We start from the raw sequence: 11701 nt of genomic DNA, 5'->3' as shown, positions 1-11701 counted from the left end.
AAACGTCAGCTTTTCACGAGTAAGTCTTACACCTCTTACAGGGGCGACCCTCATTAGGCTTGAGGGTTTCAATCACAAGAACTTCTTGCCTAGCACTCTTGACGAGGTGGGGCTCAGCAGATTGTTAGAACTGGGGCTTCTAAAAGGTCAGCGCCTTATTTTTGTACAGTTCACAATAGAGTGAGTTTGATACGTTCCATCCAATTTATATAGATATAGCTTTACTTTTTTTGGTCACTCCTCAAAATGGCAGACTAGAAGGGTAAAATCAAATTAAATGTGACCCAAATAAGTAATATTTAGGCCATTAGGAGTTATATCTTCCAAACATGGAGTGAGTCCACACTCACACAAGTTGAAATGCCAATTTAGTTCATCTACTCAACAACGGAAATGATGATAGTGGATGTGGATATGGAAAGAGTCAGTGAGGTATGTCTGGTTGAGCAGATGTATCTGAGTGTTATTTTGGAAGCAAACCTGAGGTGTTGTGGAGACCATGATGCTCAGTATGAGAGATCCTGTTTTTTTTTTTTGCCATGGATACTGCCACTTCTCAGGTGCAGCCAGGCGCTAAGACAGCCTTCATCAAAGTAGCCGCCTATTTACAGCAGAGCAAGCACAGTCACACTAAATTTCGTAACGCTCACCTCAGAGTGGGAGGTCAGCGTCTTCTCTGGCCTCAAACAGGAATGAACCGGCACCACCAACCATATCTGGCCTTTTTTTCATAACCTATTCAGTATGCATGTTTAGCAGAAATCTAGTGACGACTGGTTATACATTTATCTATGTGACGTTTCAGAGAAATCATTGTAGTTTGGTAGGCTCTGGGTACCATTGGCTGCTCACTGTCCACCCATCCTTGAGACTTTTTAGAAAAAGAAGAGCCTGAAGTAAGTCTGCTGTTGAGTGTTAGGGGGTGAAGGGAGTAGGATAGCTGCGGGCCCTCCGTACTCACTGATCATGTTTAAAGTTGTTTCTTCTCTAAGAGGCCGTTGTGCGGTTTTAACAGGGCAGCCTTGCTGTTCACCTGGTTTGGCCAAACTTCACCTGGGAAGTGGTAAGTTACCATGAAGATGGAGAAACACATAATAAGTTGATCATGATCTGTTGCTGATGATCGGAGGTGTTTTATGAAGTGTAGCCTGTGTCATAGTAAGCTTAGAATATCAGGTGGCAATACATTTTGCTTGTTGGCTCATGAATTAATTAGATGATGTTATTGTAGAATTTATGATAATTTGTCTGTTTGGGTGAAACTCAGGAATCAGAGATAATCGTTGGTTTAACAGTGTTTTTATAGGCTGCAGTAGAGATTGGTGCACCACGCTAAGTAATATATTGTATTCTCACTGCTACTCAAAAAAAAAGACTTGATATGGTGAAGTAGGAATTAAGTCAACTGCATCAAATTTTATAGAAGCAGAGAATGTTGCACACATTGCAGGAAATACTTTTAGTCATATTTTCTTATTTGAAAAATGTACATAGTGACTAAGACTTCATAATCTCCACTTTTCTGTGATCAAATGAAACGTTTTCTCCAGAGGGTAACAGCATTACATTTTATTTAATAATATAAATTATATATTTGTCAGACCAGTTCTAACTGACATTTCCAGCCATGAGTAGACTGTGAAAAACAGGAAGCAGTTCTTACTGAGTTGCAGAATGTGAACTTAATGTGGTTAAACCATTAACCATGTTATAATTGGATTAAATATTGAATTCAGATAAAAGGTAGCCTGGTTCCAAATCTCTGATTCGCTTTCCACTGCTACAAGTCTTTTCAGGAATTCAATGGGAAATGCCAATTTCATCTGATTATAATGCCACAAATATACAGTAGAGCCTGGATTAGAAAGACCACTGAGATCCAAATCAAGACGTTCCATTTTTGCATACTTTGTGCTTTGTGTGATAAAGTCGTAATTTTTACAGTATCAAGTTTTCACTTCCCCAGGATCAGCACAACCTCAGCTAATTGTAGTCACTCAGTAAAGGCTAATATACACTATAATAGGGGATATTAGCCCATTAAAAATGTATATATATTTAATTTATTCAGAAAAATCTATATTCAAAATAACATCTCAATTTAGAAAAGAAAATTGGATTATTTATTTATTTCTGCATCCTGCAGTCCTCTTTATGGATTGCTCCTGCGTTGGAGACATTGTGACGTGTGTGTGATTTTATTGCCTCTTCCTATAGAAGAAAAGTCCTGTGGTACTCCCATGAGCTGAGCTGACAGCAGCTCCTGAAAATCCTGGTGGTTCATGGGAATATTGTGTGCCACAGCACACATTTCCCTGTGGAGAATGTAGCTGTTTATAGTAGCAATGTCCTCAAAGTGATGAAACGGCGCTTTGTACCACTTCATAGTTTTGTGATGCGCCCGAGTAATATCCCAGGATCTGGTCTGATAAGTCCACACCTCCCATGTGCTTATTGTACACTCCGATAGCAGTAGAGCTAACAATCTCCTTTACCTCTTTCTGCATTTCCATCGAAACCATTTTATAGGTGCAGTATGTCAGAAATCAGCCCTCAAATATCATCCTGCAGGCTTGGCAGAGATGCCCTCATGCGATTTCAAACCAGAGGAATACAAGGTAAGAGTGTTGTGGCATCCAGACAGGGTTCTAATAGGGCTTCAGTATAGTATGTGGTGGCGCTACAAGAAAGTTCAGGGGATCAACTCAATAATCAGCACTCATCTCCTCTGTGGACCTTGAATGTCAGTATTCAATTTCGTGGAGACAGCCATTTAACTCAGAACCAAAAACAAATCTATTTTATTGAGAAGGTCTTCCATGAGTACTGTCATTATTTTCCTGTGTATTTGTCTCTGTCCAGGGTATGTCCAAAGAGCGGATGATGGAGATCCGCAGACAGAACTGCAACCCCGTGACCATGAAGATTACCTACTATAAGAAACCAGTGTTCATCCACCAGGGACACATGCAGTGGCTGTGGGATGTGGACGGGAAGCGATACCTGGATCTATTTGCTGGTGTGGCTACTGTCAGTTTGGGCCACTGCCACCCGTAAGGTCCTTTTTTTCTTTGCTGTGATATCATGTCTAATTCTATCAGTCAAAAAATGAGTGTATATTGTTGCTCTGACCCTGACATCTGTGCACAGGAAGGTGACAGCAGCCACACAGAGACAGTTGAAGAGACTGTGGCACACTACAAACATCTACGTCCATCCTACTCTCCATGAGTACTGTGAGAAACTAGCGTCCTACTTGCCAGATCCTCTCAAGGTACTTTGGTGGATTTGTTTCCCCCGATCAGCTGAGACCAGGATCCTGGATGAATAGGTATGCTGTGATTAAAATATCTGCTGGTCTTTGTGTCCCTGTCCAGGTGATATATCTGACCAACAGCGGCTCAGAAGCCAATGACCTGGCCATGCTGATGGCTCGACTTCACACGGGAAACTTTGACATCATCACTTTCAGGTACAAGTCTAGTATCCTTATGTTTGTTTTTAGCAATAATTGCTTTAAATTTTCAAAATGTTTCTGATTGTTCTTTTGTTTGTTTTGTTTTTATCCTCCAGAGGATCATACCACGGTGGCACCCAACAGACCATGGGTCTTACCTCCAACTCACCATATAAATACCCCGCCGCCACTAGTTTAGGCTGCACACATGTATGTATACAACACAACATAAAAAACTCATCATTAATCATAGTCAACTCTTCAGTCTTTTGCGTGCATGCTCCTCTCTCAGTCACCAGTGAGAGGATCTTCTAGGTGCTAAAAGCTGCTGATTTATTCAGTGACGATGGTGATTGAGAATAATCAGCTCAGCTTAGAGATTTGTTGTGAAAGAGCCGTTTGTATGCACTGAACATCTCTAGCAGACAGTTTTACTTTTACATTTCGGCTACAAAGGAGCTTCATGGCAAAGTTCACAAGACCAGCATCTTTCATCTATGTGCATCTTCAATGCTGCTACTCACTTTATCCAAACACAAACCCCAAACACATGATGCCACCATTAACGATGCTCTCTGTGCAGGTTACTCGCTCAGCATTAAATGTAAACAGCAGCGAGCCACAGGCTGCACTAACCATCCATACAAGCAAACAGTACAAGCTGTCTGCGTGCATTAATAGATCTTTTCTGACCTTGGTGATGGCAATCCAAGCCATCCAAGTTTCATGATGATTTCTTCGTGCTGCGTTCATTATGAGTGACTGTTGCTGTCAGGTTGATCTAGCTGACTACGGTTTCTGCCCCAAACAAACAGACCATGAATCCTGATGTGTTCAGAGGTCCGTGGGGAGGAAGCCACTGCAGAGACTCTCCTGTGCAGACCATCAGAGACTGTGACTGTGCCCAAGGTACACAAACACGTGCACACGTGGCTCGATATACACTCTGGTTATCTCTCATGGTGCTCTCATGAATAGGCTAATTCATCACTATTATCAGTGGGACTAAGCTCTATGAGAATTTCTGCAATATTCCTCCAACAATATAATGTTAAACTTCCACGGCAAATTATGATATGGGACAATTGTCAATACTTTTGTATCATATGGAAAGACATGAATCAATGTATTGATTAATTGCTCAGCCCTTCTGTGTTGTAATGTATTAAGAAGTATTTTGGTTATATTGCATTTATACGTCACTAAAATAATTTCCTTTTTAATCCCACAGGTCATTGCATGGCAAATGACCAGTACATTGGACAGCTTAAAGAGACATTTGCTACGAGTGTCCCAAGTCAAATTGCTGGTTTCTTTGCAGAGCCGATTCAGGTACGAAATCCTTATCTGGAGTTGGTATTGACCTGAAAAAGTCACAACTGTTATTGTGCCATTGATGATCATTGTTATCTCATGGTCAGTATGACTGCTTGTGTTGATCAAGATGGGTCTGTGGGATGTGAATGAGTTTTGTTTGTGCAGGGAATGGGAGGAGCTGTGCAGTACCCTAAAAACTACCTCAAGGAGGCTTACAAACTTGTAAGAGAAAGAGGAGGGATCTGCATTTCCGATGAGGTTAGATCCCCAAAGTTATGTTATGCTCAAAAATTAATAACATAAAGCCAACACTATGTAACAAGGGTAAGAGGAGGCACTATTGGCCTTTATCATGTTACCTCAAAAGGTAAAATTCAATGTGTGAACGTACTTCACAGAGCTTGGTTTCTTTGTTTTGCACCTGACAGGTCCAGACTGGATTTGGGCGAACAGGAAGCCACTTCTGGGGCTTCCAGGGTCACGACGTCGTTCCTGATATGGTTACGATGGCGAAGGGCATTGGTAATGGGTTCCCAATAGGAGCTGTTGTTACAACACCAGGTGAGATAATACTATAAGACAGAAAAAATCTTGTTTGAGGCCGCAGTGGGTGGAAGTGTGAGCTTGTTTGTTTGTGTTTTCCAGAAATTGCTGCCTCCTTTGGTAAGGCCTTCCACTTCAACACCTTTGGAGGAAGTCCTGTGGCTTGTGCTGTTGCTTCATCAGTGCTTGACGTAAGAATTCATCTTCTGTTTTCACATCAGTGCTGTTCATTAGCACAAGAGAGTTTCATTTGATAAAAAAATGTACTTAGCCTATAGCTGCGGTTAAAAAGTCTACAGTCACTCAAGCACACTGATTTATAACTCCTCTATAATGTTTTTGTGCTCCAGCATCACATCCTGTTTGTGGGGAAAATCAGAAACCAAAGGGAGGAATTTATATTTTTTTGTTTCGTGATGGCGTCCCCTATTTTTACATTATTTCGTCCGAATTCATGTAGTTCAGTAGATGAAACTTGATTCTACACAGACAATCAAACTACAACACTTTGCCCACTTGCCCTAATACAGTCACTATGTCACCATTTATGGTGTGCCCAGGCCCTTAATAATAAAAACTATTGACTATAAATGAATTTAAAAAACACAAACATTATGTTTTACTTCAAAAAATGAGGTTTGAGGGATTTCATTTGGACTTTAAACAGGAACTGACCGATTTTTACGTTGCAGACCATCAAAGAAGACGGCACACAGCAGAACAGTCTTTATGTGGGAACCTATCTGATGACAGAACTGGCAAAACTCAGAGACAAGTATGAGATAATCGGTGACGTCCGAGGAAAAGGCCTGCAGATTGGTGTGGAAATGGTCAAAGACAAGGTATTTATTTTGCAATAGAATAGCCTGGAAATTGTAGATGTAGTAGCCTGTCAGGCCATTAAGCATACGTGGTTTGTTGTTTTGACACTTGCAGATGGATAGTGTTCATAATGTTAGTTTATTAAATATAGTCTATAAAACACATTTAGCCACATCCACCCTTTTTTTTTTTTTTTTTTTTTAAATGTTCTCCGTCATCCACAGGCCAGCAGAGACCCGCTGCCTCCTGAGGCAATGAGTGAGATCTTTGAGGACGTAAAGGACATGGGAGTCCTGATAGGGAAAGGAGGACTCTATGGACAGGTAACAGCACTCTCCCTTTTCCATACATCATAAACATTATATAACTACTATTATGAGCCAATTCTTAATTGTAATCCTTAACCAGCACATGAATACTCCTAGCTCTACCTCTGATCATAATGTGCCAGAAATGTCTGCGTTTACTGTGCGACACAGAATAAAGCAGCTGCCCTGGTTAATCTGCTCTCTTTGTCTTGTTTTTCTCACCACTTCAGACCTTCCGCATCCAACCCCCCATGTGCATCACAAAGGAGGATGTCGATTTCTTCCTGGCAGTTTTTAACAAGGCCGTCCACGGCTACATGGACAGAAAATGAACGGGTCAGAGGAGTAACTCAATGCCAAGGACTAAACACTGGAAACACTCGCACTCAGCAGCAGACTGCACTTCTGTAAATCTTTCAAATGTTAATTGAATGGTTAATTAGGTTTGTCCTGTTGTGGCAAACAGTGTTATTAACTTTGTAAACAGGAACTTTAACATGATCTGCATGTTATAAGTCAGTCCGGCTTTTCGCTCGGATTAGATCCACTGTCATTGTCATGATTGTTCTGCAGGCTTTATATCTGAATGTAATGATGATCTCTTGTGCTTTGAAATAGTTGCTTAAACATGTCATTTTGTTTTTATGTGTCACAAATAGAACATATACGGTAGTTTATTGTTAGAAATGGTTACTAGAGGTATTCATGTAAATCATTCCAGAGTTGTCGTATAAATACCAATGTGCAGTATCACCTTTATTTTCATGATGCAGTAATACCACTACAGAGCTCTCCAAACCAGTAAAGGATCTGATAACAGGATGTATCCTATGCACATCCTGTATGTTCTTTCAGAGACATGTTACTGTGAAATATACTCACACATACATAACTGTCTCACTCGACAGGATTATTGGGTAATTTGAAAACACAAAAAGCTATTCCCTGGGAGTCAGCCAGCCAGTCCATTAAAAGTCCACTTTCAAAGGCTTCTTTTAGTTTATTTCCCTTCACAGAGTTTCCTGTGTCCCTGCTGAGTCACACCCTTTGCCCGGATCCAGATGTGTTATCTGTTCTTCTTCTTGTCTTTTTTGCTCTTGCTCACGGAGCTGTGGGGAGCGTTTGAGGAGACAGCGATGGCGTGGCCGCTGGCCTTCAGATGGTCAAACAACTTGTTTCTTGTGGAGAACTCGTTGTTGCAGGTCACACAGCAGAGGCTCCCTTCAGTCTGGAGGTGGAAATGTGATTTAATAATATAAGCAGGGACCATTTTCTAATGGTAAATTATGTAATAAGGTTATCTTTGATAACTCAGAAGGAAGGGGAAAGTAAAAACGGATGCTGTGGACGCATGTGTAAGCAGAAGACATTTGTAATAATAAAATTATTGAATGTAAAATGATCAATACAAACCACTCCCATTAATCCTCTTAAACTCTTGGTGTAACTGTACAAACCTCAAGAGTCGGTTCTCCTCCTGCGTTTGACTTGACACTCTTCGGTTTGTCTTTTCCTCCTCCCTTTTTTCCTTTCGTCTTCCCAGAGCTGCAGAGGCAACATTTAGATGACGGATAAGTAAAAACCACATTCTTAACTACATGGATACACCATTTAATCTAAAACTCTAATCCTGCCAAATATAATTCAGGAAATAACGGTGTTGAATCACGTATTTCACACACTGAGTAGCGTCTTCTGTAACTGAGACATTAGAATTACCAGCTGCCTCTGCAGTTTCTCATAAACGCTCCCGTCAAGCTCATTTCCAACAGGCGAAAAGGCTCGACTGAACTAACTGTTCACTACCAGCCCATCAACAAACAACTAATAACTAAAACGACTGACTTCTTGACTTCTGCAGGAGGGGGATCGTCCTGCTTCTCAGGCTCTGTTGTGTTCTCCGACTTCTCGGGGGCTTCGTCCTCGCAGGTGGTTGGTGTTGGTTTCTCCACTTCCTCCACTTCCACTTCTTCTTCTTCCTCTTCCTCCTCCTCCTCCTCCTCCTCCTCGACCTCAGGAGCACTCTGCTATGGAGGAGGACAGCGTGAATACATAGACAGCTTTTTAGGTTCACTTCACACTTAACCATAAGAAAAGATATGACTCACCTGTACTACTTTCTGCAGTTTATTTTTTCTCTTTTGCTTTTTGGACAGCCTGAGTAAGTGAAAAGAAAAATGTCAGAAATTAAAATGCAATCATCAGGTTATTCTAACCGCTCTGACCACCGGGTGAAAAGAAAGAAAGCTGCTCACTTTTGCCTTGGCTTGTCTTCCTCATCCTCTTCCTCCTCGTCCTCCTCTATCCCCTCCTTCCCGTTCAAGTTGAGACCAAATGAATCCTCCTCTTCCTCCAGCTGTTTTCGTAGCAATGCCACCAGCTCCCGGTGCTTTTTGGATTTTTCATGGTTTTTCATTCTATACAAAGGAAAGAAAATAAGAAATGCAAACTGCTTTAATAACAGATTTAGCAGTGTGTGAAGTGCAAAAACACCCGTTGCAGATTTGCATTATAATCTCCAACAAGTACCAACAATATCATTAAAAGAAGCGAGGTGAACTAGCTTGCAACTAGTCAACGGTTACTCACGCTTTATCGGATTTGAAGGATTTGTCACAGGCCGGGCAGTACAGACCATCATAATAATCATCAATTGTCAGTTTGTCTCCGTCGGGCTGATCTGCTTCTGTGAACGAATGTTGATGCGTTGAATAAAAAAAAGATTAAAACACCAGAAAAAAACATTAAAACAGATGTATGAATTAGGCTTAAACCTCAAACGTCTCACTGACCTCCTCCCTCTTCGCCGTTCTTCTCCCGTGTGTCCACGTCCAGGTCGTCTTCCTCACTCTCCGATGCGTCTCCAAACTCCTCTCCATACTGAGCCTCTATCTGCTGCAGCTCCTTCTCAAGTTCAGACATGGCCGCCCATTTCTGCTCCTTGTACTCCTCTGCCAGTCTGGGACATACAGTAAAGTATTATGAGTATTAAGGAGAAACAAGGAAAAAAAATTAAAGGTCACATTTACCCATCCACCGCTTACTTGGCCTGGCTGAGCTTCTGCTTCCGCCGCAGCTCCTCCACCTTCTTGATCTTCTCAGCGTTCTGCTCCTCCACCAGCTTCCGGTGGGCCTGCACGCGGCGGTCGCGCTTGCGAACAAAAGCCACGAGTTGACGCACAAGCTCGTTGCGCTCTTTGCGAGCCTTGTCTCTGGTCTTCTTGTTCTCCTTCTCCATGGCCCTCTTCTCCCAGCGGTTGGAGGCCTGCCTCGTGTCGTACTCCTCCTTCCAGGCAAAGTTTTTGCGAGTGCAGAAGCTCTGCCAGTAGCCGTAAAACACGTGCACTACCTGCAATTTGTAAATGGAGAGAGTGGTTAAGTACACAAGTCGATTAATAAGGTTTTCTTGCTATACTTTAGTTTTCACTCAGAGAAAGAAGCACAGAAAACTTACTATTTTAATCATGTAACTGAATCATATAAACAACTCTTACATCATCCAACAGAGGAACAACCTCGAGAGTTTTGAGTGTGGTGCTGGCTTACGCTGTCGTAGTCACTCTGAGAGTCTCCAAAGGGAGGAAACTCCTCCTCTTCTTCCTCTTCATCCACCTTGCCCTGCTCCATCTCCTCCTTAACAATGGACTCAAAGAGATTCCTGTAGACCATGTAAAAGCCCTAGGGGACAGAGAGTAGATCAAAACAAGAGGGAATAATTAATGAGAAAATAGATGCACAGTGAATTTCTGTCCCCAAAGTCCTAAAGAATGAACCTGCCACCACCAGCCAGAACGGCAAGTCCTGGCGTTAAGGAGGTGTACTCGGTGATTGGAAATCAAACCAAAAAAATTCTACCCGGGTTTCATCAAATCTTGGCTCTATTCCCTGTGTGGTAGACTGTCTGCGTGGTCTTGCATACTAAAAAGGAGACTGGATGTTTTCTTTGTAAGTGGGGCACAATTCCAAGCTTGCCAACATTCCTGCAGATGGGGTAAATTGTCTTTTATCAGCATTTTTGATAATCTCATTACTGCTTCCTCTTGTAATGTCTACCAACAAGGACAGACAATCTGACTTGTTATTTAGTCAGGTGGTGCCACAACTCCTGGGTAACATCGTCTTATTTTTAAATCAGCAGATTCATCAAGTTTTGTGGCATCATCCTTGTCTCAAGCAGGGGACTGAAAAAAACACCTGGTTGAAGGTTTGATGTGACCGTTTGTCAGTACTGAGCAACACGATCCCTGCACACACACGATCACACGAGCTCACCTTCTCGTCATCGCCGAAGCCAGAGTAGCAGGTGACTGTGAAGTACTGCAGCAGGTCAACGCTGTCATCTTCATAATCTCCACTGATTCCTCCTTTCAGCAGAGCATCCCTGTGGTTGTCATACCTGCGACACAGAAGGAGACAGTAAGATGTACGAACTTAACCCAAACAATACAGGAGTAGGAGCTAAACCATTGTGACTCTGTTGTAACGCACCAGGCTCTCTCCTGCGGATCACTCAGGACATCATAAGCTGCTTGAATCAGCTTAAAATGCTCCGCCGCATCATCCGCATTGTCCAAGTTTTTATCTGCAAATGTCAGACGGTAAACCACAGCTGTTGTTCAAATGAAAAACTTAAGTGAAATTCCATTTTATCTTTGTAAGGTTGGAGATAACACCGTTACGTGTTGCTGCAAGAATAAACAACATCAACAGTGGGTGCTTTCTGTTAGTTGTTGTCACTCAGAAGTATAAATGTAGGACCTCCAATACATTTCAGAGGTAGTAAATATTGTATTTTTACGACAGTAGCGTTACACTTAGTTAGCTAACTGACAGGTCATTGAATGATTTCTACCACAGCTTACCGGGGTGCCATTTCAATGCTAATTTACGATACGCTTTCTTCAAGTCACCGTCTCCTGCGTCTCGTTTCACATCCAATATTTCATAGTGACACTTCATCGTGAACCAAACTGTAACTCTGGATTAGATGACGTCGCTCAGTAGAGATGCTCTTCACGTTGTCCCAGGCGAAGCTATGTAGCTATGCTAACTGCGGCATTCTATGGTCTCTCTTAAATGATGCAGATTTCTCGGGTGATAGCGACAATAGTGTCGTGTTCGACCTTACATATTTAAATATACACAATGTCCTTTATCACAGACAAAGCGCTTCTATACGTTAAGTTACTTTACGACCGGTTGCTAGGACCATAAGCTATATCTGTAGTGTGGGGCCGCTAAATCTCGCGAGATT

General features: G+C 42.0%; 2 protein-coding genes across 2 annotated transcripts; one reads left to right on the top strand and one right to left on the bottom strand.

Annotated features, from left to right (window-relative positions):
- Positions 1–966: 966 nt before the first annotated feature.
- Positions 967–6779, top strand: LOC116390540 (alanine--glyoxylate aminotransferase 2, mitochondrial-like). The gene is made up of 14 exons (XM_031860329.1): positions 967–1063; positions 2530–2618; positions 2863–3053; positions 3151–3274; positions 3378–3472; positions 3574–3667; positions 4273–4366; positions 4689–4789; positions 4940–5032; positions 5203–5335; positions 5420–5508; positions 6010–6159; positions 6364–6462; positions 6678–6779. Exons 1-14 carry the CDS (start codon positions 967–969, stop codon positions 6777–6779), a joined length of 1551 nt encoding a protein of 516 aa, XP_031716189.1.
- Positions 6380–11695, bottom strand: dnajc21 (DnaJ heat shock protein family (Hsp40) member C21). The gene is made up of 12 exons (XM_031860326.1): positions 11310–11695; positions 10936–11029; positions 10720–10843; positions 9994–10125; positions 9492–9796; positions 9240–9406; positions 9037–9133; positions 8703–8864; positions 8556–8604; positions 8293–8474; positions 7905–7992; positions 6380–7675 (listed from the first exon to the last, which is right to left on the bottom strand). The coding sequence occupies exons 1-12, from the start codon at positions 11404–11406 to the stop codon at positions 7514–7516; spliced, it is 1659 nt and encodes a 552-aa protein (XP_031716186.1). The 5' UTR covers positions 11407–11695; the 3' UTR covers positions 6380–7513.
- Between the last annotated feature and the right edge of the window lie 6 nt (positions 11696–11701).

Source organism: Anarrhichthys ocellatus, unplaced genomic scaffold (genome assembly GCF_004355925.1).
Source record: "Anarrhichthys ocellatus isolate YVR2014 unplaced genomic scaffold, GSC_Weel_1.0 scaffold23, whole genome shotgun sequence".
Classification (NCBI taxonomy): domain Eukaryota; kingdom Metazoa; phylum Chordata; class Actinopteri; order Perciformes; family Anarhichadidae; genus Anarrhichthys; species Anarrhichthys ocellatus.
The sequence above is the reverse complement of the archived record's forward strand: the minus strand, read 5'-3'. Positions and strand labels throughout refer to the sequence as shown.

What these genes read in the sequence shown, in the direction of transcription:
- LOC116390540 (XM_031860329.1), top strand. Translation starts at nt 967, where the DNA reads ATGTTTAAAGTTGTTTCTTCTCTAAGAGGCCGTTGTGCGGTTTTAACA. An exon ending in TTTGACATCATCACTTTCAG is followed by an intron (nt 3,473 to 3,573) that starts GTACAAGTCTAG and finishes TTTATCCTCCAG; the next exon opens with AGGATCATACCACGGTGGCA. An exon ending in TTGCTTCATCAGTGCTTGAC is followed by an intron (nt 5,509 to 6,009) that starts GTAAGAATTCAT and finishes TTTACGTTGCAG; the next exon opens with ACCATCAAAGAAGACGGCAC.
- dnajc21 (XM_031860326.1), bottom strand. Translation starts at nt 11,406, where the DNA reads ATGAAGTGTCACTATGAAATATTGGATGTGAAACGAGACGCAGGAGAC. An exon ending in GATCCGCAGGAGAGAGCCTG is followed by an intron (nt 10,844 to 10,935) that starts GTGCGTTACAAC and finishes TCTGTGTCGCAG; the next exon opens with GTATGACAACCACAGGGATG. An exon ending in CCTCCTGCAGAAGTCAAGAA is followed by an intron (nt 7,993 to 8,292) that starts GTCAGTCGTTTT and finishes TTGCCTCTGCAG; the next exon opens with CTCTGGGAAGACGAAAGGAA.